General features: G+C 39.8%; 1 protein-coding gene across 3 annotated transcripts in view; it reads right to left on the reverse strand.

Annotated features, from left to right (window-relative positions):
- ADARB2 (adenosine deaminase RNA specific B2 (inactive)) overlaps positions 1-22538 on the reverse strand; it is a 286410-nt gene that overhangs the window by 6597 nt on the left and 257275 nt on the right. For all 3 annotated transcript variants that reach the window (XM_015853321.2, XM_032442988.1, XM_015853322.2), the window contains 2 exons: positions 12432-12600; positions 2399-2580 (listed from right to left, as the gene is read on the reverse strand). In XM_015853321.2, coding sequence (XP_015708807.1) covers positions 2399-2580; positions 12432-12600 — 351 coding nt within the window. The remainder of the gene's footprint in view (positions 1-2398; positions 2581-12431; positions 12601-22538) is intronic.

A 22538-nucleotide genomic window follows, 5' to 3' on the forward strand; every position in this document is an offset into this window, starting at 1 on the left:
TAAAATTCCATTTCACCTAGGCAACAGGATATAAACTGAAAGCCTGAAAATCAGATAGCTCCCGGCACTATTGAAATGCCCCTTTACAGAACAAGATCAGAATCTGCTGCTTGACACCGCATACAGTCTTTGTAAAGATAGCACCCAACAGGTCTGGGTGCCAAAAAAATGTGATAGCAAACACACTGCCTTGTGAATCTGCCACAGGTCACTAAATCAGTCAAAATGCCATGAAAACAGAAAAGAAAAGGCAACACCAGGGACACAGCAGGCTGTTCTACTCATTAGCTAGGAAGTGCGGGATGTACACCCCATCCTATGCCCACCCCAAAGCTCTCTCTGCTCATAGTGGACATCTGTGAGAGTATGGGATCTTGTCTCATTGCCTAGGAAATCCTCTGTGCTGGTTCAGCTTTCTGTCTTTCTCTTCCTAGCTATCCTATATCAGCTCATGTATTTAGGTAAGTAGAGGATATTTTCACATCATTGTCTGAGAAAATGCTTCAAAGCAAAAACTGTGAGACTCATGACAGCCAGAAATAGGATGGCAAGCCTGGATATATTCTGTGTTGGTTATGATCCTTTCTGTAATATTTTTTCATGTTTTTCTGACAAGTAATTGTTCTGAATTTGTTTGAAAGGTAATTCCCAAATAATCTAGATAATTTTTTCTCCTTTATGCAAAAAATATCTTCCTTAAAACCAAGACAACAAAGAATACAATAGAAGACTGTAGGAAATTGAAGGAATAGGAAAGTCTTTGTACAAACAATATGAACTTGAGCATTATGGAATATGAACTGAAATCTGTTCTTATTCTCCTCTCCCTCATTGCAAAGCCTCACGCCTCTTCACAATACACTTTAGAATGGCCTGAATCTTAAGAGAAAGGGAAATAAAAATGAAACAGGGCTTTTCTTTCTTCTAAAAAAATGCACCCAAGAGTAATTCCAGCAAATGAAAGGATTTCCATCCATCTGGGACTGCAATGAGTGGAAAACCTCACTGATTATTTTTCTCTGGGACCAACGAGTTATTTCAGGATATCTCATCACACACTCTGACTGTCCTCTCCATCAAAATGCTTGCAGTGTTATGATGAAGTGTCTCAATTATTAGTGTCCTTATAATTGAAGGACTTCTGCAATTTAAAATCCCTGTCTGGTCTGATTCCTATGAAGAAAGTAGGAGGCAGAATTAAAAACTGAGATAAGCCATTCAAACAAGGTAAATTTTTTTGACCTATTCATCTCATAACATGTGCATGCACAATACACTTACCAGATGCATTAAACAGATCCTGGGAATTTTCCCAGTGGCTAATCTACCACTTCTGCCTCAGTCAAACTAATTTTGTCACAGAGACACATAAAAAGAAACAAACAAACACCAAAGCTAAGAAAGTTAAAGGACATAACAGCACAGAACCTAGGAACCTAGAAGACTGTGAAAGGCAATGTTATACTCCAGTAACACAGCCCAACGTCCCATCTTTGTATTTCTGACACCATATTTATTTCTTAGTGAATCCTCTTGAAAAGCAAGTATCAGTGCCAAAGAGCAAAATAATGGTGTGATCCTGTGCAGAGCTGGTGGCCCTTGGCACTCACATGCTTCATGAGGTTCTGAAGGCATTTGAGATTTTGAGGAATTTGTGCAATGCAGCTGGTCAGTTGTTCTGTGGAGGCTATGGAAGCAAGGATGGAGATGGGAAGGACTAGAAATGAAAAAAAATGGTGACCAGGGTTTGAGAGATGGGCTGGGGAGAAGAATGGTGGCAGTGGCGGAACCTGGAAAGATAGCTGGAAACCACAGAATGGCTCACACAACCAGAAGCATCCTCAGCAGGAAGCCCAAATGCCTCCTGGAGGACTGATGAGTAGGCAGGACCACCTGCAGGAGCCAACAGCCCTTCTTGGATGGCCATCTGCTGAGTATGATTGCTAGTTTGTATGGGAGCAGGAGCTTCACATAAAAGGCAGTGGTGGAAATGCTGCATTTATGGTCCAAAGTATGAAGAGCAGTTCTCTTGACAATGCACATTTGCACTGTCATTGGGTGGGGGAGGGTGGGATGAGAGATGCAAACCTAAAATGTACTAAAAACTTTATTCCTGATTTCTAGAGATCTTTCACTTAGAAATAACTTTTTTTTTCCCCCACTTAGTATAGTAGCAGTTTTTCTACTCAACTTACATACACTACCAAACTCTGTTCTTATTAAAGAAAAACTGAATTTAAATGCATGTTTCTTTATTCTACAAGTTAATACTCAGAAGGAAAAAAAGAAATCATGGGCTAATGATTTACTTACAAACATGTAAAGTTTCCTGTTGGTGACCTATACAATTAGTGATGGGGGAGGGGCTTGTTTGTTGTGCGGGCAGGTGTTTGCTTACCACTGAGAAGAAGCTGATTGCGCCGATACGAAGCTGGCAGCTGACCAATATCTTCTATTCTATGGCTCATTACCCGGGAAAGGTGACCAGTGTGATAGAGGCTTCCCACAATGATGCTGTGTAAATACATGGGTTCGATGAAAGAGCTGAGGAGAGCACCTTGGAGCCCAAGGATGTTCCATCTGGAAAAGAAATTCAAGAGGAAGAAAATAATACATGGGTGGAGGAATTTTCCTGGGAAAATCTGCAAGGTCAATGTGTGGGGTGGAGGTATAAGGGGTGAAACCTTCCTGTTATTGTGCTATGAGTCACAAGGCACTGCACTGGTAGATTATGATACACCTTTAGGACCAGTTCGCCCAAAGCAATGGTCTTATATTACTATGCTGCCCCTGACTCAAGGGACTTATTTCTGTTTTCTTTTATTGCAAACACCAGCTTCCTATGGAAACCTATTTTTTATACATGCATATTAGTTTGACTGAAGATCTTTTGGCATGTCTTTAGCAGAATTTAATTTTTTCCTGCATCCATATTTTTTGCACTTACAAGGGTAGAACTGAGTGCCTCTGTTATTATATTCATCTTTATCCATTATCTTGTATCACTACTTTCCCCTGCTGTACAACCAAGATGCTATGTGACTTAGGTCGAAGATCTTGTGAATAATGTTTGAAAACCTCAGAGACTGACATTTTCTTGCAGAAATAGTCAGACATATATGAAGAAATCTATAAGAATGAAATTCTGTTCCTGAAGACAAAGCAAGAGTTACAAGTTAAGGCAATGTATTTTTAACCAACAGTTTATCCTTCTCTAAAGTGTTCCTATTCAGGAGCTTATCTTACCTTGTTACTGTCTCAAAATGTGCAACAAAGTGATGGTGGAAACCTTGGGGCCTTCAGTTTGTTAATGACTGAGTTCCTTGTCACTGCTGGTTGGTTAGTTTTCCGAACTGTTCATCATTTTAATATCCTTATGCTCTTTACATCATACTAGGCACAAATAGGCATGGGTGCTCTCTTACCCTTGGATAATATTTCATATGTAAGTTGAATGCCATCAATCTGTCTGAATAGTTTTGACTTCAGGAGTTCGAAAGGAAAACTCTTTGGAAAATGTAGTTTTGCAAAGCACATTTTGGCTCATTAAAAACCAAAATACTGGTAACATTTGGAAATCCATAGCTGACTGAAGAAAAAGATAAGAGGTGCCTGCTATTTATGGCAACATTCAGTAGCTGCCATGCTAAATAATGTGTTTAAAGCACAATCTCCATCAGCAGCAAGCATTATGTAGCTAATTTCTTACATCATTGTTCTTTTCATTAATTAACATTTCTCAACTGTTAGTGCAATTATTGCAGTACCTCCATGCTGTATGTCTCTTTTCGTGATTAATAAGAAGTCATTATATTTCCCTTTCCTGAAGCAGTCAATTAACACGGAATACTTTCCATTAATTACTGAATGTTTAAAACCAGCATGCTGTACCTGGAGAGCAATCTGCTCTAAGAACCTGTGACACCAATTGCTTTAAAAAGTTCTCTTTAAATTTTATTCCAAAAACACAAGCAATTTAGCTGGCTATATTAATTTGCCTCCGAAGCAGGGCTGTGAATGAGAAACATCTTTTAATCTCATGCAAGAAAAGGCAGCCATCTGGCTGCTGAGGATTTCAGAGTCAGACTCTCCCTGTCTCCCTCTGTAAATGCAGGTCATTAAAGTAATGTGTTCATCTACATAAAACTCAAATGGAATATAAAAGGTAATATTTATATACAAACAATTTAGTCCCACAATTTAAACAGTCATTGGTTTTATGAAACATTTACTTTAGTCGATCAGATTTGCATAACTTCAGTTGGGAAAAAAAAAGTGTGGTCATTCCTTCAAATAACATCACTTTTAAAGGAAGGAACTAGCTGCCTCTTTGAATAAATATCTTATCATGATGCAAAATTAATAATGCAGGCTCAAGAAATAGAGTCGAACTTGATAACAGCACTATGCTTCAGATCAGCTTTGGAGGATAGTAAAGAAATTAGACAGTGATATCTTTGTCCAGATGGAAATTTGAGATCTTGGTTCATTTGACATTTCCTTAAAAATATCCCTTGTAGATTTGATTGAAGGAGAGAAAAAAAGTACAGCTAAACAGGAGACCAACGTATGCTCAACACTAATGGAACTTTAACTATATGCATATCACAAGAAACAATCTGAGCTTTATTTACTAGGATAGGGGATTGTGTTCAGATCATAAATTACAAGGTAATAGTGATTATTTCATTGAAACGAATTGCAAGAAACCTGCCTTTTTTTTAGGTATATTTCTCTGCCTAATTCTGAACATGTTCATCCTTGCATACAAAGGGATTCAAAAGTTGATGGAAATACAGTATTGGAAATTGCAGCATAACCATGATCAGCTCAGCCCCTGTGTGTTAAAAGCATTTCATAAACAATTCTCATAATGCTTTATATATGCTTGGGAATCAACATGGAAAGGCAGTATGATCTGCTGAAGTCTGCTGCATTATTTGGCAGCAGAGCTAGAGACCACAGTTCCTCAATTAAACCTGTCTCGAAGGAAGATCCAGTCAAGTTTGAGGGAAGAGGAAAATCATATGTCAGCAATGGTGAGTATAAATAGCCCCAGGATTGACTGGTTGGAGGGGTCACACCAAAGAAACAAGGGAACACATGGGGCACAAATACAGATAAGCCTGATAAGAAACAGGTGTTGTAAAAAGAGGTTGACGCAGAGCTAGATAGCACCTTATGGTATAAAGGGCAGAGAAATCAGAAGAGGTGCTGAAGGTTCAGAGGGGAAAGCAGCTTGGGAGCCTTACTGGCTCTCTCTGAGTAACACCAAGCCTGTTGTTTCCCATGTTGGCAGTGGGGAGACAGGATGAGAGGGATGGCGCTACCACCAGTACATGTGATGAGTGACATGCTACTGGTTGCTTCCTGGTTTGATACAGCCTTTTGTCAGCATCCATTCAGGGAACAGGGATGGAAAAACAAAGAAGCTTTGCTTGCAAATATGGCCCAGTGTCAGTGTTTAGTCCAAGTCCAACCAAGCTTTAGGGAAAGAGCTGTTCTACTCTGAGCTGCCAAGCAAAACAAGACCCTTGCACTGCTGTTCCCTTCCCTCAGAGCACAGTAAAAGCATGTTGTTGATGGTGGAAGTTTTCACTTAATCAGTTTGTTTATGTTCTGTGGATAAAGAGATCTACTTTAAAAGGCTGCCAGTTCAGCATTTTGCATAGTGAATAGATTTGACTGAGAAACACCTAGAGGAAGGTCTTTGGAGTCTTTTGTCCTGTGTATTGTTCATCCCTTGACCAACAGACATGGATACTACACTGAATTATAACAAATAAATGTATCCCTTGGTAAGCAGAACACCTACAGGATTATTTGTAGGTAGATGATAGGTAAAGAGCAGCAGTCAGACTATCCATAAGACTGATCACTTCTGAAGAAGTGATTTCTCTGTAGCCTGATTTGGGTGCATGAAAATAGCTGTGTTCCCATCTGTAACAAAGTGCTCACTTCAAATGCAGCTTTTCAAAGTAAAATTATTATTCAGAGCATCACAGTGTTATATTTTAAGTCCTTGATATATCAAGGTAACTTTTCTCCCTGTGAAGAAATATGCTGGATCATTCTGAATTTTCATAATTGTCAAGGATTTTAAGGATTGTTTTCAAGACTGTGCAGCTTTCTAATAACTCATATGTTGTGCTCTTCTTAATAATGCTTCCAATACAGAGAAAATCAACTCTCTGCTCCTTTAGTCACAAATGGTTTTAAAAGCCCCCCAAATCTTCAGCAGGCAGGATAAACAAAACTAAATGTCTTCCCCTTTTCACTTACATATGGGAGATTTTGGTACTTTAAATGGAGGGAAAGCACACTTTTCCTTTTGTTCAAACACCGGATATTACTGCACTGTTTACAAAGACAAAATCCTGTGTCCAGATTCCAATATAGATAATCCTTAAGTCAATATGTTTTTCCCTGTTTGTCAATCACGGAAATGCCAGGGATGAGTGTGAGGCATCCCAGAGCAGGCCGTCTTTCTTCAATGAGATGCTGTGCTCTCATGGCCCCACCGGGCACATCGAAACTCCATCTGGCACCCACCCTCCTTGCTGCTCAGCACCACTAGGAAAGTATGCAGGGAAAGGCATCCCCATGTCATCCCCATTATTTTCAGCATTACCCGTATGATCATACAAATTAACATCATCATAACATCTCAAATCCCTTTGAGGCTGAGATGTGGGGAAATCGACATTGATGCTTCAACAAAACATCTCAGGGAAAAGTGTATCCCTACCATTGAATCTCTCTGAGACTGAAATGTCTCCTTGGGACCTTTGGAGACCCCAGCTGATGAATTTCAAAGCTTTTTTTTCTTTGGGCTTTTTATAAAATACACACTTATTTTTAGTCATTATTAAGAGCTTTAAGTCTTATCCACTTGGCACATGGTTAACCTCGTGTGCTACAGTTTCTATTACCAGTATTTCTAGCTATGCTTCACACAATATAAATTGTTATTCGTGGTGGCCTGCACTCAGCAGAACACCTGTGGTGTTCCTATTTATGTGACCATTTAGCTATTATTGGTTAGGAAACTGGAACTAGCGCATTAGTTTTTGATCTGTATTTTAACAGTAGGTGGTTTATGTATGTTTTCTGGAATATACCTTGTGGTGAAAGATTGAAATTGAAATCTCAGTCACATAGAAAGGGGTTAAGAGGGAGAATTACTTATCATGTGCACAAATCACCTCTAATTGAAGATCTTGCTGTGCTAATTGATTTTCATTTACATTAATATGCAGCCTTTGAAGTAGCTTTTCTTAAGAGTTACCTTGTCAGGTCTTCTGTTAACAACGGCTCTGGTCAACAGGCTAATGCTAAAATAGATCTAAGAATGCCAATTTCTGACACCGACTTTTAGTCTTGCAGTTTTACACACACTTAAATGTAGCTCAGTGCAACTAAATCATTTTGTAAAGTGCTTCTTCAGATTTCCGCTGGTAAAACCTGAAATAGTACAAGACCACATCATCTTGCAGTACTCTGAAGATATTCTCAGGAAAGATTGCTCTAGCTTGTGGACCCACATCATCCATAAACTTTCACCATGGACAAGAATAGGCTGTCAGGGCTGTAATGCCAAATTTGGAGGTTCTTTGTAATTGCTTATGACATTTTATAGGTGAGGTATAATTAATATGTTCTAGGTCCTATTTAACCTCCAGACTTAATGCTACTGTTCTGTGAAACACAAGGAAGCTGATGGCCATTAACCTGGCGGCAAGAAAACACACAGTCTTTTAAAGGTGACCTTTTGAGAAGCTGTACCAAGAAAACAATTTTAAGGCCAAAGCTTACAAGGTACACATTGAATTCTGGCTTTTATTTGCTGAATAAAGACAGTGTTTGTGAGGACTGTTTCCCTCAGAGCCTGTGTAAACACATTTCTCATGCCTGCACCCTGTAAGGGCAGCTGCAGATTGGCACCTGGCAGATGTCAGCTTCTGGAGGAGACTAAGTGCTGTGTCTCACTCATTTACAGGTATGTCTGTACACTGTAGGTTGGATGCACAGAAAGCTGGCATTTCCAAAGCAAATATAGCAGCTAAGGTGTCCAGTGAGTATGAATACGCTCTGCCCTGGCAGTAGCTTAGGAGCTCAAGTTCCCTTGTGGAGGTTGACCAAGGAAGTGGTTCCCAGGGAAGTGCTGTGTACCACAGAACTCAAAGGGACACCCAGATAAGAATTAATTTTTGTTTTAAGTAAATCTTAACATTGAATACTTGGACTTAGATCCTCAGAATAGCTTTCATACATTTGTCTGGCTGTGGTGTATGACCTAGGAATGCTGGTTTATGCTATGTGTCTGTTGTGTTATGGTGGCCTCCTTCATGTGCTCCCAGTGCCAACCACAGACAACAGACAAACCTTTCCATGCAGCTATCTGGGAGGAAAACACAGTTATTATGGATTGATATAAAAATTATTAATACAACTACTGATTGCTATCAAGAAAATGTTAAAGTATGTACAAACTGGTTCCCCAAACAGTTGTTCTTTTTCAGAATTATTTTGTTCATGACATTGCTACTTTTTCACAGTGTGCATTAAAGAGGGAAATGAAAGTCAGGATCCTCGGTGTTATTGTAACTACTGAATTTTGGATATAAGGAGAATGGTTGAATCTTAAAATGTGAAGCAAGAAGGCTGCACTGTGAGATTCACAGAACTTGAGTGTAAAAGCCAACACTCTCTCAGGGTGGGTTATCTGGGGATTCACAGAGTCCTAACTTTAAATTTGCACATATAAATGCATAAGTTTTTAAAGCCAGAAGGAGCCACCAAGATCTAGTCTGACCTCTTCTATAATACAGTCACAGAATTTCACCTCATAATTCCCTGCCTGAGCCAAATAACATGAGTATTCATGCCAGAAGTGTTTGTGCTTTAATTCAGTAAGGGAATGGGTATGATACTAGGCTGTTTATCCTGCAATCTCAACACAGCCACAGAACTCAAATAATGCATACCAAGCATCAAATCCTCTCAAATTTGTGTTGATAGTAACAAAAATTGCTAAATTCCTTTGAATAACAAATAAATCTGATTAAATTGCTCTCTGCTTGTGGCTATCCTATGAGCAGGAAAGAACATAAATTGTTAGATACATGATTTATAGAATATTACTCACTTTTCTGGCTAACTCTATTCTTGAGTCTTTGATATTCTGATAGCAATGTCCTTTGCAAATAATGCAAAATGATGTATATTTTAACAGCTACTGGTTAGATTCTCATGGGGAAACATTCTCTAATAGCCCACTGCTCCTGAGGGGCTTTTATAAGCAATAAAATCCAAAGTATACAAGTCAGGTTTTTTGTCAAATCTTGGTTATACAAACATGAATTTCAGCCTTAGAGACTTAGAGATATTTTTCTTTCTTTTTTTTTTTTTTTTCTTTTCTTTCCATTTTGTGAGACAAGTCCAGATGATATGAAACCAAATTCCTGCATCCTGCAGACATTTGAAGAGTTAGCTGTCTGTGTTTTAGATTAAATATTTGGAATCTGAAGAATGACACAGAAACCACCTTCTGGTCTCTCAAGGTGGGTAGAGAAAGGGAGGAAGAAGCCTTCCCGCAGCAATTACCTCGTTTGCTGTTCTCCTGTCTGTACTTTCTATGGCTAGAGAGAAAGAATGTACAAAATGGCCGTATACGTGGTGAAACAGAGGTTTAGCAACAAAACCTTTGACTTCTTATGAGTGAAAAGGAAAAGAAGGGCAAAGATTGATCAGAGATTGTATTTTATATGGTAAATTTAAATTTGGGATAAAGTTTATTGGAAATGCTAAATCCAAAATTGTGTCACCACTCTCTCCTAAGCCCTGCCTAAAATTTCTAGCTGCTCATTTCACTGCAGTCCTCATCTGTGGCCTGCCCTTAGGGGACTGCTTATTTTCTCCCATACAAGAGATTTTTTTTGGTGCATGCTTCCCGTGTTGATGCTTTGTTTCTACTAGTGCAGTGATTCCTGGACCAGAACTGGTGAACCCAGCTGGCAGCGTAATACAAAAATGTGCAGTCTGTGGCCTGGTGGAAACAGTCACAGAACCTAATCTCACAATGTGACCACAGGAGAAAAAGAAAGGGAAATGTGTGAGCTTGAAATGTAGCTGTGGTTGGGAGCATCTCTAGAAAGATTTGTTCACTTGCTCAAGGCCTCAAAAAGATTTTCAACTGTCAACTCTCTGTTCTCTAATTACTGAATGAATATTTCTCCTCAAAATCCTCACTTGGATCCCCCTATTTGGTTTCCACCATTTATAGTTAATGGAGCTCCTTGCACCATGCCCATAAATAATCTCTCCTATGATCATTTCCTAACTCCATCCTTCCCCTTTGCTAAGAATGTCTATACCCCCTTCCTTGAATTTCTGAATCTATTTGCTTTTGTGATTGCTTTAGAAGTTTTTCTATCTACTTTCACTGTATCAGAGCTCTAAACCTGATAAACAAGCAACCAAGGAGCCAACATGCTTGGAAGTGGTGAGTTTTGCAACACAAGCCTACTACAATTACTACAGATGTTGCTTTTCCTTCTTCTTTTAACTTGGGCATTTAACTGTCCCTTGTGAGAGTAAATATGTGCTGCTCAAGGCAGAGATTAACAGTTGTTGGTTTTTTTCTTTGTTTTGTACAAGAAAATCCCATGCCCAGTTGAATTATAGTGCAAAATACACACTGCAGTAATTCACGCAACACTGCAATAATGACAGCAATGGTGAGATATTTTAAATATATATATATATATATAATGGAAAATATTGTGATAGATTTTTTCCTTCACAGACATTAAGGCTGTTCAGAGAGTTGGCGAAAAGGAAAGGTTTTTTCATTGTGCTTAGCAGATGTGCTTGGAGAAAATGCAGCTTCTGAGAATGTGAGTTAAAGTCAGCATCCCCATCAACAGCAAATGTAACACTATTTGCAAAGCTGATATTTAATTCACTGGCTAATGACATTTAAAACCTCAGAGAGTGCAATATTTCAATTCAGAAACTTGAATTTGTTTATTTCTTTGAGGCTGAATTTGGAAAACCCAGCTGCACCGGAAAAGAATGAGAGCTGCTGAAAACTGTTTGGGTTTTCTTTTATCTCTTTATAAATAAATGAAAATATGATAGCAGAAGATGCTCTTTATCTGTCATGTAAACACAATATTTGTGATGATTACACTTAGCAGAGTGTGGATTCTGTCTTCTGTCCTTTGAACCTGTTAATATTTCCATTTGTCTGTTAGGTTGTACTTATTTTCTGTCGAAATGCCAGGCTTTGCTAAGCCTAAAGAGAAATTGAACTTCAGTAGGTCATCCAGTTAAAGCTGAGAGAAGAATTCATAAATTTACATTGAACAAAAATACGTTTTTTAAAAAGATTTTGTTTATGTTGACCTTCAGTTATTGAACCAAACTCTGGGCTGCTGTAATTTGACTGAGATCTTAAGCAGGATATTCCAGCAGAGAATTCTACCATAAAGTTTACATTTTTATGTCTCCAATATACTGCATTTTAAACATAGAGCTTCCCAGGGAGGTGTTGGTGTCACTGTTCCTGGATGTGACCAAGAAACAAGTAGAGGTGGCACTGAGGGACATGGTCAGCGGGCACGAGGGTGATGGGTGGATGGTTGGAATAGGTAAGCTTGGTGGTATTTTCCAACCCTAATGATCCTGTGATTCTGTGATGTTTAGCTAACACACATAATATATGTATGCATATATATATATATATAAAGTTATGTATATATAAAGTTACAAGAAAAGTATACATGTAGGTATAGGTATATACAATACACATCCTGATGTGCACATTTTTATTTCAATTTGTGATAATCTTCATTTGCTATTAGTTAATATTGTAAATAGAAAACAACAAGTGTGTTGATGTTTTAAGTACCACCATGAAATAATTATGAAATGTTTGTTACTTTGAAGTTGCTCTACATAGAGATATGTTATATGTGCAAGACAGAGTAGAGCCACAGAGGTGGGTGTGCCATGAGAGCTTTGCAATGACATTCAGAGTAGTAGCAATATTCTTAACAGCACTTAGGGCACTTTATCAGTGCAGATGAGGTCAGTTTATCTGCATGGTGATTGGTTTGCAAGTTTTGCAGTAAATGATCCAGTAAGAGCAGAGTGTATGTATTTTATTTGCACACTGAAATTCTACTGGCAGAAAATGCTGTGAAGAGAGTTTATATTTTTGTCACACTGTAAAGAGCAACTAATGACTCATGGAGAATTTGGGAGACCATTCTATTTACTCCACCTATTTATAGGATCTATCTTTGCATATAAGGGGAGTCCATGTCAGGACCTATGAGCTATTCCCCACCAGCAGCCATCATCATCAAACTTCATTTCCACATGCAAGCAGATTCATGATGCGTACACATGAGATGCTACAGTACCTGGCGATTTTGTCTGTGCAGGACATGGTGATGAGCTGCTCGCCCAGCAGCACGCCGTCCCACGTCTGAGCCGCGTTATGGCACCGCACTGGGATGGTTCCTTCTCCAGACTCGATCTTTGTTCGGAGGTGCCCTCGATATTTTCTCACTATGTGCTTGCTGCTGTTCACTGTGCAGAATTACAAGAACGGCAATCATTAATTGTTTTCAGATGCCTTTTGAAACTGACAAGCTGTGCTGGTGCCATAGCTTGCATTTGCAAAACCACCTGTGGGGGTCCTTGAAGCTGAATGCAAAATAAGACAAATCCTTAGACTAAGCAAGGAGCACAATGGAGAAAAGTTGGTACTTCCTCTCATGATTTGCTTCTCACATACTTGTCATTGACGTACGCTGAGGTGAAGTCACCATTTCCTACCATGTTTGAAAAGAATAGAGGCATATCATTTTTTAATTATTTTTTTCTATTTTTCCATGCTAAATGTTTGAAATTTCCAATGTTTGGAAAGTCTTGGTTTAAGAACTGTGATTAAAGTCTCACCTGAGCCAACTAAGTCTAGTAGTCTGATGTGATATTCAGTGGTCTTTCCCAAACTGTTTCAGAATAGAGCTTCTCATCTGCTATCAAGGAATTTCACTAAAAAATCTCAAAAGCTGAAGTTTCAAACTCTGGGTCTAAAGCAAGTTATAATTTGGCAGTTACTGCTTGCCTAAATTCCCTCTGTAGTGTCCCTAATGGGAAACACGCTATTGCTTTTTGTTAAACTGGTATCTGTTATGACTTTGCCATCTGTCACTTCAGTAATACTACATTTGAGTATGAGGTGGTCGCCTATGGGGTGGTGCAGGGCAAACAGCTAACACACTTTTCCTGTGCCGAAGTGAGCTTCATTTGCAGATAATAAATAAAGTATTTTGCTATCACTTTCATGAAATAAAAAAGTGGGAATTCACTGTCAAAATTACTCTTACTCTCTTATACCACCTATTTGCCTCTAGGTATTTTGGTTACAAAGAGCAGCAATGTTGGAAAAGGAGAAAGGAAATCCTCTGGATCTCATTCTCACCCTCATGGGGTTTAACTGGAGAATACTTTCACACTGCAGCCCAGAGGAAAAGAAGGATAGACAGTAGGTACATGGTGACCTCTGCTTTCTGGGGAAGGAATGCTGCTTCTTACAGTCATGAGGCTTTTAGCAAGTTTTCAGATCTGCAGTGCATTCTTCCATGGCCCTAAGCTGGACCAGAAGGTTTCTGCTGGTGAAGGTGGTGCTCCTCAGAACTTAGTGGCTATGTTGTTGCCTGGATTCTTTTCTCACATTAAGTAATACTGGGTGCCACAGGTTGGCTGACCAAACCTCTGGCAACCAGCAGCAGGGTTTGTAGTGCTCACCATGCACCCATTCTTTTCCTCATTCTGTTCCTCACCATCTTTTCTCTGTGCAACTGCTGCCTGTGCTGTGAGCTCTGGCTGAAGCAATTGACTGACTTTGGCTGCTGCCAATGGATGACTTACAAAATGAGAAGAGTAAAATAAATCACTTTGGCCTGCTGGGATTAACAAAGGCAGCAAACACATGTAGAACAAACAGCAGAGTCAGCTGTGACCTGCCAGCAGATGCAGTAGCTGAACCCACACAGATCATTTCCTCTTGGATTCCTTCCTTCCTTTTTAAGTCTAAATATAGGAATCTGAAGGTGAGCAGCAGGCTGGGCCAGCTTGGATGGAGTGGCCACTGCCACAAGCGGTTCCCACTCAAACCCAAGCCCCATTATACCTACTAGGTACATATCTGGTGTTCCTCATGCAGCATCATCCAGAGGATGTCTGCTGTGCTGCGTTTGTGTGGGATTATCTGTCTGGGAACTGGTCCATATTTTTATGGGAACTCTGCAGGAAACTTTCAAAACATGATTCAAGCAGCAGTGAGCAGCATGTTTTATTATTAAACAACAGAGTGGTGGGGAAGGAACCATGAAATTTGAACAACAAAAGGAGAAAGTGATTGCTTCTGTCTAACAAATGTGTCTAGCTGTGCAACAAAGAGAGATGTATGGCAAAATCCCCTTGTCTCACCCTGCATACACCCAGACCTGTGGCATGACAGAGCCAGATCCCCTCCACGGGAGCAGTGAAGAGTGACTCGAGGCTATTTCTGTTTCAACTGGAAGAAAGTTTTACTTTAAGCAAATTGGTTCTCTTTTCCTAAGCTTTCCCGCAGGTAAAATGAAGATAATGATGCTTTCTTCTTCTGCAAATTCACTTAAAGGCACTGCTCAACGTGTATTGATGAGAGCCAGATGTTATCCTTTCAATATGAACCTACCACAGGAGTCCACCTGCAGGAATTCCCATAGCACAGAATGATTTTTTTAAACAGTTTTTCCCCATCTTTTTTAGAAAAGTGTTTTCTTTTTCTAATCATCTCTGTCTTTATTTCTGATCTCCGTCTGCACCCACCTCTCTTCCTCAGCTCTGAGCCCCCTTATCCACGCACCCATCCTCTTGACCGCTTTGTTTCAGAAGCGGTTCACACAACCAATGCTCCACTGTTTTGCATGCAGGAGAACATGCAATTTCTGGGGAATTTTAGTGGCCACATGAAGAGATGAGCAGCTCATTGTGTACATGACTTGGATTTCACTTCCTAAATATTATCTAGGGAGGGTCTGAGGGGAAAAAAACCATCAGCACTGCCAAACTCTGTTGAGTATCTAGGGCATCTAAAGCACAGGCCACCTATTTAAGGGGAGAGCATCTGAAATTCTTCTGTGAGTTGAAGTGGGTTTACTGATCTGATTTCATTTGACTTACAAGACCCAAACTACTCCAGGTGTACCGAAGCATCTTAGACCCAGCCTGCACATACCCAGTGCTGAAAAATCAAGTTTTTCAAAGCATTAAGAAATGAGTGTGACTGCACAGATCATCTCATTTTCCAAATGCTCACATTAACTCAGCCCATGTATCAAACTTTGCTCCCTTAATGCGCGCCATACCCACGGTGCAGCCAAGCGGGCAGCATTAGCTGATAGGATTCGGGCAGCTGGGGCCGGCATACGCTCACCCTGGGATGCACTCCCACAGCACCGATAAGGGGTTTTAGCTGCTCAACTGCTATTAAATTCAATGAATAGGGTGTGACTAAAACCCTCTGCTGTGCTGCCTGTCTCGGGCTGCTCACATTACTGGGATAGTGGCACACATGCTGAAAAAAGATCCGTAGCACACTTAGGAAATACTAATAACTCAGAGCTCCGAATGCTTTCAGAATGACAATGATTAAATAAATCCAGATTGGCAATTGCAATGTGCTTAGGCTTTGGTTTTTTTTTCAGGTTAAACAGTTAAATAGTGCAGGAAGATAACAAATACTGAAGAAAGCAAAAGATGAGTTTTATGTGTTCTACACAGACTCTGGCATATGACTGTTGGTAGTAAGAGATGCATGTGCTGGCACAGCCTGCTATGGATAATTTTAAAGCAGCCTGAGAAATATATTTATTTGTGTAACAAAGCCACAAACTACAGCCAACTGCTGTTCTGCTGTTCAGTATGATCAAGGCATCAGAGACTATGAGCACTGCTGATCTTTCCTGCGCTGCTTCTCCAACTGCTTAATCTCAGCTAATTGCAGGGGAGAAGGCGTCTGAGGATGCCACTTCAACCAGAACAAAATGTCAATTTAAACCAGAATTGGAAAGGACAAATTTAAAAATCATTTGGAGTGGATTTATGATGTGTGCTGTGCTCAGATGTGGAAATTACTCCTGAGAGTTTCTAAGATAAAAAGATGCTGGATTATTAATTATTGGATTATGAATGTACACAGGTGGCTTGTATTCAGAACAGCATCTTGAAACCCACTGATTTCAAGGCTTTCCCCTTATTTTCACATTTTCTCTAGGACTTGTTCTGGTTCAAATGGTAATGAAAAAAGCTACCTCCATATTTATTATTTAGTTGAAGAGTGAAGTGGAAATGGACGATGATTAAATAGAATCACACGAGTAAGGCTCTGTTGGAGATTTTGCATGACTGCCTCAGAGGTTCATTTTCTATTTCCCTGCTTCAGTGGAGGCTGTTCTCTCCTCACGAAGGAAGAAATAAAACAGCATATCTTGCAGTTTTTTTTTCCAAGCTGGACCCTCCATTGATCACAATGGTTTATAAAGCTTCCTTAGAGTGGTATGAAACAAAGAGCTGAAGGGAAAGCTGTTAACATCTCACTGCCCTGGTGTTCTGATGGTTATCAGAGATACATACTCCTCAAGCTGATGCTGGGCAAATGCATGATATTCCAGTTCCTGAAAATGTTCAAGTGAGCACGATGAATGCCTTAGACACATCTGCTTTGCGGGGAGGTGGGAGTGGGCCAAATTAGTCTCTGCTGTGGTGTGCTTCAGCAACCATCAGAAGGTGAGGCTGAAATGTGACGGCCCAGCTTTGGAAACTGAGAAATTTTAGGGATATTCTGAAAGGAGGCTGGGTTTGGGAAAATAGAACAGATCCCTTCACAAAGGACTGAGCTGAACTGTGGCTACTGACTGTGGGATTTGACACATCAAGAGCTGGGCAGGTAAAGCCAGCAGTCTTGCATGAGGATCTATGGAGCTCCTACTGGAGCAAGAGAAGGGATGCATCCTTCCTCCAGGAAACACATACATCTGGGTTGCACATGTCAAACGTACATGCATGTGAACCCCTTAAAGTCCAGACATGCTTTTAATTGCAGAGAAGGTCTGTTATATCTGAGCCCAGCTCGAGTAAGCTGTTTTGCTCCCTCCTAGAGACAGACAGCATCTGCATTTTCAAGTTAGACATTAAGTCAGATATGCGAATATAAGTACAAACCTTATCCAAGAACTCTTGTGATTTGTGAAACTGAAGTTGAATGTTGAAATTGAACTTCCTTATCTTTTCCCTCTTCTGTGTGCTTTTCTTGGCTAATATTCTGATTTTGGATAACAATTCGATATCCCACATCCTGGAAGGTGATATATTTAGGATGCTATTCCTTTTCCTCATCATTAAGCTTCAAATAACATTTGTGAATCTTTCTATCTCGTTCATGATTTTTTTCTTATGTGCCAGTAATTTCAGGTGATATACAGATAAGGTACAGATAAGAAATCAAAGGATGAAACTGTCCATTCATAGTACATCAATAGGTGGGTGGCATTTAATCCATATTATTGATGGTGGGAAAAATGTAAAGTCTGAATTCAAAAGAACTGAATGGAAATGACTGCATCATTTGTCCTCATCTGTTTTAAATGCGTATTAATTAAATGAGCAAATAACACCACTGTATTTTAATGAAAACTCTTCATTTTGAACTATCAAAATAAATGATAGTGACTGGAAAAATATGGTGACTGAAAACACCCCACTCATTTTAAAGAAAGAGGGAAAGGAAGATATGGGGATCTACATACCAGTGAGCCTCATCTCTATGACAGAGATCATAGAACAGATCCTCCTGGAAGACATTTTAAGGCACATGAAAGATGAGAAGGTGATCCAAGACAGCCAGCATGGCTTCACCCAGGACAGATCATGCTGGACCAGTCTGAGGGCCTCCTGTGGCAGCATTGGTGTACAAAGGAAGGGTAACTGATGTACTTGGATTTGTGCAAAGCCTTTGGCACTGTCCTGCACCACTTCCTTTCCTCTAAATTGGTGGATAAAGAGTTGGCTGGATCAGCCAGAGGTTTGTGGGCTCCATCAAGAAAGGTGGTCAGCAGTGTAAGGGAAGTGATTGTTTCCCACTGCTCTGCCCCTGTGAGGCCCCATTATGAGTATTGTATCCAGGCCTGGGGGGACCCAGCACATGAAAGATGTGGAGATGTTGGAGAATTTCCACAGGAGGGCTGCAAAGATGGTCCCTTCCAATCTATTCTATGATTTTGATGTTGGATGAACTTCTAAGTGAGTCCTTGTCTGTCATCAAACTTTAACCCTTGGAACAGAAAACAGTAAATCAACCAACCAGAGAAATACATCAAAGTATCTACCTTACAAAAGAGTTCTGTTTTTGAGGAACCCCTGGGATAAAAATAGGAGTAACTAATTAAAATTCTCTTTAAAACAATTTGTTGACAACCGAGTCATGCACAGAGAACTATAAATAACCATTACAGACAAGGAGGAGAGAGCAGTTCTGGGTCAGGCGTGACAGAAATTCTTCATGCCACCCACAAACCCAGTCTACAGACTCCAGCCTATTCTGGGGAAAAATGCATTAATATGTTGAAGCCACAAGCAGAAAATCCTTCCATGGAATTAAGATTCTGTTCATGTGGCAATCAAGGAAAGTAAAACTTGAACACTCCAAGATTATTATTTTTAATTACTAATTGCTTCTCTCATCTAAAATTAGATGTGTAATGCCGTTGCTTTTGAAGTGCAGCTGCCCCTGGAGAGAAAAGTCTGGAGACTTGGCAAAGGGCTGCAATGGTGTTGTGAAACTCTGATATGGAGAAAACTTCTGCCTCTGAAGCCTTTGTGAGCCTTGTCACCAGTCACAAAGGTAAATTAGCTGGTCTCCTGGTCAGCAGTTGAGAAAACAGTGGAGGGAGGCTGTACAGGGACAGGAAGAGACTTGGTGGTTCACCTATATCCTAAGATATACAACATCATATCTTCTGTCTATTAAAAAAAATAAATAATAGAAGAAGTTTTTCTCTTACGTCTGGGCTTTATCTTTCAAACATGCTTTCTGTGAAAAATTGTCAACATTTCGGATGTTGCCCATTTGGTGGCAATTCTCTCCCTTGGCATGTTTTAATCAAAAAGATTACATATACACGGACAGAATGTGTTATTCAGCATAACTCTCTTTCCTCTATCAAATAAATATGCTGCTATTCATGTGAGTTTGGGATTTTTGTTGTTGTTTGGAAACTGGAATCTTCAAGAATCATTTGAAAAAAAAAATGTTATGAAAGAAATCAGCAAAAAAAGTGAAAACAGATGATGAAGTCCATAAGGTAGAAACAACAGAAAATCATCAATAATATTTCTGCATTACGATGAGCTTTAGCTCCCATAGAGTTTCTCTGAGCCCTGAGAGACTGTGGCTCCTGCTGCATCCCCATGCTGTAGTTCAGCTTCAGTTTCTGGAGCTGAAGGTGATGATTACTGAATAAAGTCCTATGGCTATTGGGTGGTCAAACTGAATCTAGATCACCAAGAAATGGTCCTTGTTGGCCTTAAAATTCTATGAATTGTAAATACTAAATCATCCTGAATAAAAGATATTCTGAATAAAATACACACTGCTTTCCATTTTATATCTGAGTAATAAGCATTACTTTCTTAAAGTTGTGACAGCACTGTCATTCATAAATTAAATTGTGTCTGTTGCTCTTACGCATCTGCCTTAACTCTAAGAACTAAGACTCTAAGAAACTCCCTAGAAATCCAAGGACTTTGAAAAGTCCCCCAGAGATCTTAACTGGACCTGGAGGTTCCTAACACGCTTACCTCAAAAGCTTTACCTGTGACTTCCACTCAGTGGAAGAGTTTGACCAAACTAGATCTAGACTAACATGTTTTTTCCACACAGAGTTTTCAAATTATGATTTGATCTTTTCTTTCCCAAACACTAATTATAATCAGGTGAGCATCTCGGCCTCTGAACTCTACTGGACTACTGGATGTTGAGGCTGGTGCTGGAGCAGCTATGAACATATGGTCATTTTGTCCATTCTGAAGAGATATTGGAACCCTAGAAATCATGGACAAATTCTATCCACACAGCTTGCCTGGGTGAAAATTTCTACTCCTATTCTGAAAGCTTCATAGCCATGGCCTTCTGCTGAGTAAGGTAGTGTTTTTATCACATCTGAACATTGTGTCCAAATGCAATGCTGTACAAAGCAGTAAAACCCAGCAACAAAGCAAAATCAATAAATACAGTGCAGTTCTTTCTTGTGATTCAAGCATTCTGTTAAGTTTTGGATACAGTTATAGCCTCGGAAACCTGTTCTCCTGAATCCTAACAAACACAGTTTGCTTTACATGAAAGCTTTTCAGTGCTTTGGCCAATGCTGACTTTGAACTATCCATAGTTTCCAGCATATTCTTTCTCTTTGCTGAGATAGACACGCACCATAGAGACACATCCTAGAAAATCTTATTTTCTACTTTATAGAACCCCCTGAAACAACAAAACCCAAATAAAGAAAAGGCAGCCAAGAATATTACAAGGAGAGGGATTTATAACATATTCAGTGCACTGTTAATGCCAAAGAGTTTTCTCATGAGGTGTCATTTTTGACAAAGTTTTATAGCATGAACTGAAAAGAGGGAGACTAACTCAGCTAATCGTCAATATCCTGAAGCCTTAACCTAGGACTTGAGAGATACAGGTTCAAACTTCAGTTTGAGTGTAAGTGTTCTTGTATGAAAAACAAAAACACCTCAAATTAAAATGATGTGCTTATTTTCTACCCCTAGTTGGTATGCTACTAACCACGAGGCATGAGCAGTATGTGATACAATCCCATTTTCACACAATTTCTATATTTAAAAAACTTGCCTAAAAGGTTTTGATTTCTTTGCAGCCAGTACTTTGAGATCCAAAAGTTGTCCATGAGATGGTACTTCTTCAGTCATTTTATAGAAAAACTCCACTAAAAAGCTTAAATAACCATCCTGGTGGAGATAAATAATAAAAAATGAAGCAACAGCAAAATTTCAGAGAATTTGGTATCAAAGCTTAAGAACTTCCAATGTTGCAACACCAGATTCTCTTTCAAAGGTCAGTTATGTGGTACACTATTATAATACCAACACTAAAACCACCTGTCTTGTCACAGTCTCACTTCACTCAATCCTCCACCTTTCTAAGCCAGGGGATCACTGGTTTCCTTGATAGGTTTATGGATAAGAGATGGACCTGGGCACTGGCCAAAGGTCCAGCATGGCTGACTGTTTGGGATAACAGACATCCCCTTTGGATTATCAAAATCAATAAGATTTCCACCACTCAGAAAACTAGGACCAGATAATCCCCACTTCGTATTTGCAGAGGCTCTGGCACTGCTGTTTGAGTGATGCGCCTGTTTGAGCACGAACATGTAACAGCTCATGCTTCTGCAGATTATCCCTTAGGCAGCACCAGAAAGGCTGCAGAGCTCACAGCAAAGGGTGTGGGCCTACCCACATTTGTTCTTCTCTACCACAGAATCACAGAATGACCCGGGTTGAGAGGGACCTCAAGGATCATGTAGTTCCAACCCCCCTGCCTAGCAGGGCCACCAAACATACACATTTACTAGATCAGGTTGCCCAGGGCCCCGTCCAACCTGGTCTTGCTTCAACAGGACTTGATCTCAAGGGAAGCTGACAAAGGGCACTGTGCTTAGAGGCATCCAAACCCAAACTATTTGGACCATCTAGCTTCAAAAAAATGAAAGAACATTTTCACCTCATCTTTGATAACCAGTTTCCAAGCATGTGAAGTAAATCAACAGCCTCGTGCTGTGTCTGCCCTTTTTGCAGCATCTTATACATGACCACAGAAATTCGTTTAGTGCTGCAATTATTTCTCCCAAGGCAGTGTTTGGTGTTAAGGCCTAAAGTGCTCTGTGTATGTTTTTCTTTCATGTTACTTCTGGGCACGGTCCTGTATGATATTATTTTATTTATTTTTTTTAGTTCCCCCAAGAAATTGTTCTGCTCAGTCATATGAAAAATAGGAAAATAATGCACCTTCATCCCAGTTCCACAGACAGGTCATTCATCATTGTAAAATCGACTTCACAACCTAGGAGGAAGCTGCTCCACGCTCTGAATAGCTACAAGTTTCCAAAGTGTATTCCCAAGTGGCAGCAGGCCAGCAATCACAACGGAAATACAAGATACCTGGGAGAAGTTGTAGGATGGAAACACTGCTCAGAAAGACAGACGGTTGCCCTTGATTTTCCTAACAGGAGCATTTATCAATATATTAGAATTTGCCTTTTCCAATTGCTACAGATATATTATTTCTTTTCACATCACTGAGTTTACCTAGATGGTTCTTGAAATATTTTTTCCCCTTCATCAAGAATTTTTTTTTTCTCATTTAAATAACACATGGGATTGGCAGATATAAG

This window comes from Coturnix japonica, chromosome 2 (genome assembly GCF_001577835.2).
Source record: "Coturnix japonica isolate 7356 chromosome 2, Coturnix japonica 2.1, whole genome shotgun sequence".
NCBI lineage: Eukaryota > Metazoa > Chordata > Aves > Galliformes > Phasianidae > Coturnix > Coturnix japonica.